Raw genomic sequence first — 7,159 nt, forward strand, 5'->3', positions numbered from 1 at the left:
TTCTGAATAGGAAAACCATCTATGACAAAAAAAAAAGCTGTTGGTGATTTTATTAGAACAAAAGAACACTTTGTTCTAATATGCAAAACTATCAAGCTCAAACATGTTACTTTGGAGGAAAAAAAGCTAACGTAGCATCTGTGCTAGGTCTAGACTGAAGTGCAGCCCCCAGGCCTCACCTGTAATAAAGGTGGCTCCTGGGGCCTGGTCTAAGCATTGGCATATAACTTCCCAGGTCCTTATCACACATGACACCAGCCAGTCTCCAGCTGACAGGGTATCTTCTGCAAGTGTCAATCATGGTACTTCTGTAACTCACAAATTCAAGACAGCAACCTGGTGCATCAGATTAAATATTGCCTCAAGTAATGCTTGGAGAAGATACTTTAATAAAAATGGGTAGTGTTCAGATGACCCTTAACAGCTAAAATAAGTCAAAATACCCACCTCTCCACTCATTTAATATAGATTCAGAGAAACAATATTCGTATTACTTTGTGTCAAGGGATTTTGTGAGTGTCCCATTTCTTTAAGTGGCTTATAAAACACTGAGGGAGTGACAAAGACAAGTAATTCCAGTAATTCAGAACAGTGTGCTCACTGCAAAAGGTCAGGTTGGAAGTGACAAGTAGCCCAGCAGAAACTGAGGGATAGTCACATTGATGATGCCCAAAGTTAATGCTGAACAAGGATGAGGATGAGACTGAATTCAGAATGCTCTGAACTCTCCTTTCTGGCATACACCCATTTCTGACAGAATAACCTGGCCCAGATCTCTTAGTGGCTTCTGAGAAATAGCAGGTGCTACTCCCAAGAGAGCAGAGTAAAGCTGTATTCCATTGGGTGCATGTGTGTGTGTGTGTGTGTATATGCATATATATTAAAGGGACACGTGTGATACTGCTGCATGATTACTGTGTGATAACAACTCTTACATATGATATGCTAACTTCACCAGCTCTACATGGTTCAAAATAAGAAAGTACAGTAGTAAGATCTAAAAAATTAATTTCATAGTTGTGAATGTGAGCTGGAATTTTCAATTCAAACTCAAGATCTTATCTTGTTCTGTCCAGAAATGTAACCAGCCCAACATCAGTACAAGCCTCCAGTTGAGATAGTGATCCTCAAACACCATTCCACTTGAGGGACCCAAGTATCTTGAAGAAGCTGGTCAAATCCTGAAAGGGAAGAAGACCGCACAGCCAAGAATGCTGCATAGCTAGAGGAGAGCAGAGCCAGCAGAGATCACTCAAGTCTACTTTAAAGGACTCAAAAGTTGGTATCATTAGCCAGATATGTGGCAATTTAATAATAAAAAAGAATAGCATCTAGCCAGGTGCTGGTGGCTCACACTTGAAATCGTAGCTATGCAGGAGGATGTGATCTGAGGACTATGATTCAATGCCAGCCCAGGCAGGAAAGCCCATGAGACTCTTATCTCCAATTAACTACAACAAAAAATGAAGTCGAACGCAGGCCCGTAGCTACAGCTGGAGCGGTGGTGTTTGGAAGAGACGCGACACTGGATGGCTTCTACAGGGAGCCAGGCCTCTGATATAGACGAGATTTTTGGATTCTTCAGTGATGGCGAACCCCCCACCAAAAAGCCCAAGAAGCTGCTTCCAAGCTTAAAAACTAAGAAGCCCCGAGAACTTGTGCTGGTGATTGGAACAGGCATCCGTGCTGCAGTTGCACCTCAGGTTCCAGCCCTGAAATCCTGGAAGGGGTAAATTCAGGCTTTACTGGATGCTGCCATTGATTTTGATCTTCTAGAAGATGAGGAGAGCAAAAAGTTTCAGAAGTGTCTCCATGAAGATAAGAACCTTGTCCATGTTGCCCATGACCTTATTCAGAAACTCTCTCCTTGTACCAGTAATGTTCATTCTACATTTTTCAAAGACTGTTTATATGAAGTATTTGATGACCTGGAGTCAAAGATAGAAGATTTTGGAAAACAGCTACTGCAGTCAGTTCTCCACTTGATGGAAAATGGGGCCCTAATACTAACTACAAATTTTGATAATCTCTTGGAACTGTATGCAGCAGACCAGGGAAAACAGCTTGAGTCCCTTGACCTAACTGATGAGAAAAAGGTTTTGGAGAGGGCTCAGGAGAAGCGGAAGCTGAGTTGTTACACATCCATGGTGTCTACACCAACCCTAGTGGCATTGTCCTCCATCCAGCTGGATATCAGAATGTGCTCAGGAACACTGAAGTTATGAGAGAGATTCAGAAACTTTATGAAAACAAGTCTTTTCTTTTCCTGGGTTGTGGCTGGACTGTGGATGACACCACTTTCCAGGCCCTCTTCCTGGAGGCTGTCAAGCATAAATCTGACTTAGAACATTTCATGCTGGTTCGGAGAGGAGATGTTGATGAGTTCAAGAAACTTCGAGAAAACATGCTGGATAAGGGGATTAAGGTCATCTACTATGGAAATGACTATGCTGATCTTCCAGAATATTTCAAGCGGCTGACAAGTGAGATTTCCACAAGGGGTAGATCAGCAGGGATGGTGACAGAAGGCCAGCTAAATGGTTCATCTGCAGCACACAGTGAAATCAGAGGCTGTAGTACATGAGCAGCTAGGCATCATCATTAAACCGTGCTGTAAGGCCCTCCTGTGGACAGTGTTTAACCTGCAAATGTCCAAGAACCCAACACAGCTCCCAGGAAGCACCAATACCCAGAGGCTGAAGTTTGGGGGTAGGATGGGGGGAAGGGTTTCACCTTTAACATCATGCCAGCTGGTTCTCTGCTGCCTGGTTCAATTCAAGAATACATACATGACATCAAGACCCAATGCAGTTCCCACTCACCCCCAGGCTGGACATGTGTGTGTATACCACAGACCAATGTGATGCCTCCAGGCTACACTGCAGCTCTGCAGGAAGGACTTGGGGCGCTGGAAGTCATGGCGTCAAGCAGTCTCTTGTTGCAGTTTTGTACTCGGTTTTTCATTAAGCTTAATGGCTTTTTTATAACATGACTTGAAATTCTAGCTTTCTAGATCTTTTACAGTGTACAGTATTTTACATAACTGAGCTGTATTAAAAGCTTGTTCATTTACTTGCCAGGACCCTGGCTCTACTTTGAGAGTCACTGTAGAAAAACAAAAACAAAACTCCTAACTTGTAAAAAAAAAAAAAATGAAGTCGAACTGAGGCTCAAGTAGTAGAGTACTACCCTTGAGCAGAAAAGCTCAGGAACAACACCCAGGCCCTGAGTTCAAGAAGGACTAGGATCAGCACCTCCCACCCTCAAACAGCATCTATAGTGAATGCAAACAAAATCAGTATAAATAAATCCATGACCTCACAGTATTACAAAAAATCAACAAGCTTGATTGGCTATAATTTGAGGATGATAGTGTACTCATTCACTGAGATGAAACTGATGGATTAAGTAAGAACAATACATCATTTATCTTTTATATTTATATTTATTTATATTTTATATAAATAATACCAATGGGAAATCAAAAAAGCATATGGGATATTTTTCTTTTTAGAATTACTCTGACTGCTATAGATTGAATGTATCACCTAAAATTCACTGGATGGAAATTTAATCTCAAATGCACCAGTAATGGAGGAAGTCCCATTTTGCAAATGGTTAATGCTTCTATAAAGAAATGGGACAGAAAGACTTTGATCCTTTTTGTTCTTCTGCCTTTCTCATGTAAGGATATAGTGTTCCTCCTCTCTGAAATATACAGCATTTATGGCAGAAACAGCCCTGAGCAGATGATAGCACCTTGACCTTGGACTTCTAATTGGTAAAATTGAGAAATATTTATACATACATGGATGTATGTATATATTTTTTTTCTGGGTCAGTTGAAGGCTTGAACTCAGGGCCTGGGTGCTGTCCCTGAGCTCTTTTTGCACTTTGAGCCACAGTTTTACTTCTGGTTTTCTGGTGGCTAATGAGAGATAGGAGTCTTATGGACTTTACTACCCAGACTGACTTTGAACTGTGATCCTCAGATCTTAGCTTTCTGAGTAACTAGGATTTCAAGCATGAGCCACCAGTGCCTAGTTACTAAATAATTTATACTCTTTTTAATTTATTTTTTATGAATTTATGTTTTTATAAATTTGTTAGTCTGTAAGATTTGATTATAGGAACACAAATAGACAAGCACCCTGGCTAAGAAAAAAGAATTGCAGAATTAAAATACCACTCTATGCAAACTCTATGCATGTACCTAGCTTGTATCAGTGTCTGCTAATATTTCAATAAAGGAGAAATTAGAGACTGTGTACTTCCTCTTAGAAGCAGCTGTGCTTAGACCAGACCAGTCCAGATCAAACTAGAACAAGCTATGACAAAATAAACTAGTCTGAACCCAAGCACTCTGTATCTGTTCAAACCTCTAGGTTAGAGAAGATTCATGGGATGACAGAAGACACCTTAGCAGATAATGCAGAGAACAGCAGTTAATATTTGAAGACTGAGTTTGGATGATTACAAGTTTAAGGCCAGACTAGCTACAATGTGAGGGCCAGTTTAAAAAAAAAAAAAAGAAATCAAAGAATAACAACATGATAAAAAAAGAATCCAGACTGAGGAAGATTACACAAAATAATCAGTATTCTTTTGTAATATGTAAAAGTAAAGGTGTTGAGGACTTAGCAGTGAACAGAGACTAACACATGATAGCCACACATTGTATATGGATCTTATTTGTATCCTAATTCAAACCAATTAAGACAACTAAAGAGAAAGATGGATATTAGACATCTAAACACTATTTAATAATGTTAAGGAAATAGTGCCATTTCTGAAGTGTTACAATGATACCAAGGTTATGGGGCAAAGAATATTTATCATTCACTGGCATGATCCTAAATAATAAAGGAGAAAGTAAATGAAATGAGCATAAGTGGAATAAGATTGACCGTAACAGGATAGTGGCTGTTCAAGTTGACTGGTGACTTTGGGGAGTTATTATACTATTTGCCTACCATAAGTCTGAAATGGTACATAATAAAAGCGTCTTTTAGCTGGGTGCCGGTGGTTCAGGCCTGTAATCCTAGCTAATCAGGAGGCTGAGATCTGAGGATCGTGGTTCAAAGCCAGCCCGGGCAGAAAAATACATGAGACTCTTATCACTGATAAACCATCAGAAAACTGGAAGTGGTGCTGTGGCTCAAGTGGTAAAATGCTAGCCTTGAGCTGAAGAGCTGAGGGACAGCACCCAGGCCCAGAGTTCAAGCCCCAAGACTGACAAAAAAAAAAAAAAAAAAGGAAAAAAAAAGCATCTTTTACAAGGTTAAAATATTTGGGCTTGGAATTTATATTTACTTAAAGAATGAGCTTGAGATTCACCAAAACTTCTTTCAGGCTACCTTAATGTACTAACATTACTTATTGAGTGCCCTTTTTACTCTTCACTCATCTGAGATGCCATTGTTGTCATCAAATCCCTTTCATGCTGGGATCTATTTGGGGATGCTTGATTTTGCTTCTCTGATTGGTCTCAAGTCTGGCCAGAACAGACAATTTTGAAATAACTGTAATTTTGTAATGTAAATGTAAAATAGACTCTTCCACAGGGATGTCAGAAAACTATCTTTTCACTCCTTCACAGACTGTGTCCATTTCTACTGGCCACTCTCACTTTATAAGCAATATTTTATTCACTCAAATAGTATTTATAAATCTTCCACTGAATGTCATTTACTAATCTAAGCTTGAATGACAGAAAAGCAAATATATGAAACAAGTTATAGAGCTTATCTCCTAGTAGAAAGGGAGGAACAACCAGTATACCAGCTCGTTTTTGAAGTCCAGGTCATGTTCTCCTCAGGCTCCTTGTGCATGGAGTGACCCAAACCTACACTTCCCATTTGACATGTGAGGATTCAAAATGGAGCAGTAGCTCAAGTGATAGGGTAACATCCTTGAGGAGAAAAGCTCAGGAATCATACCTGGGCCCTGAAATCAAGCTCCAGGAGTGGCACACCTGCACAAGAAATGTATTATGAAAATTTTAAATAGTTAAGAGGCATTTACTACTTTTAGTTGTATTTTCCAGGCAGAATAAGTTTCCACTGCTTGAAATATTTCTTATTAGGTAAGCATTTTTGAAATGCTAGATTTGGGGAATCCATTTTTCACTAGTGTACCAAATGCTGGATAGAATCAACTTATAAAGAGATACATTTAGCTGAGCATACCTGCAATACTAGCTGCTCAGGAGGCTAAGATCTGAGGATCACAGTTCAAGGCATAGAAAGTCTCTGAAGCTCTTATCTCCAATTAACCAGCATAAAACAGAAATATAGGTGTGACTCAAGAAGTAGAGTGCTGTCCTTGTGCAAAATATTTGAGTGTGAGGCCCCGAGTTCAAGCTTCAAACCGTCTACCACCACCACAAACACACAACAAAATAAAAGTAAATTAGATTTTATTTTTATCCCGTTTTTAGTTTTAGTCCATGGGCCTATATAAGGAATGAAGAGCATTTTGCACAGCAAGGTGCTCAAATCATGGCTGGGATATGAAAGATGAAGGGTATGGGTCTCACTGTCAAAGGCTCATTCCCAAAGACTAAAAACCTCCAGGAGGCCTTGCTCTTAAAGCATCCACTACCTCCCAGTAGTGTCATGGGCTAGGGACCCAACCCAGGTTCAGAAGTAGCATTATGATAAGCTCAACCTAAACTTGAATGGATAAATAGTAACTCTGAAATTGCCTTCTGAATCATCGTAGTAACAGGCTGACATACTATATAGATAGGTAAGACTAAGCTAAAGCAGGTATTATGAACGGGACAATGCCCCTCCTCCACACAGAATTCACATGTTAAAGTCTGGCTGTTAATTCCTCAGAATGTGACTGCATGTGGAATTATGAATTCTAAAGGAAACAATAGCCATCCCTTATCCATGGGAAGTGGAACCATAACACACACACACACACACACACACACACACACACACACACACACATATGTTTAAGAAATAGTTTTTTTTCCTTTACTTTTTTTTGTGTTGATCCTTGGTTTTGAACTCAGCGTCTTGGAGCTGTTCCTGGGCTTTTTTTTTTCTTTTTGCTGAAAACTATTGCGCTACCACTTGAGCCTTGAGCTGCAGCTCAACTCCCGACTTTTGGGGCAGTTAGTCGGAAATAAGAATCTCATGGGCTT

At 39.9% G+C, this 7,159-nt stretch overlaps 1 protein-coding gene across 1 annotated transcript; it reads left to right on the forward strand.

Moving 5' to 3' along the window:
* The first annotated feature begins 1,490 nt into the window (after window positions 1-1,490).
* LOC122120881 (protein FAM118B-like) lies at window positions 1,491-2,983 on the forward strand. The gene is given in 2 exon segments (XM_042695129.1): window positions 1,491-2,130; window positions 2,133-2,983. Coding segments are annotated over 2 exon segments (1,053 nt in total). The 5' UTR covers window positions 1,491-1,529; the 3' UTR covers window positions 2,585-2,983.
* Window positions 2,984-7,159: the final 4,176 nt, after the last annotated feature.

This window comes from Dipodomys spectabilis, unplaced genomic scaffold, assembly GCF_019054845.1.
Source record: "Dipodomys spectabilis isolate Male_0828 unplaced genomic scaffold, ASM1905484v1 ptg000178l, whole genome shotgun sequence".
NCBI classification, from domain to species: domain Eukaryota; kingdom Metazoa; phylum Chordata; class Mammalia; order Rodentia; family Heteromyidae; genus Dipodomys; species Dipodomys spectabilis.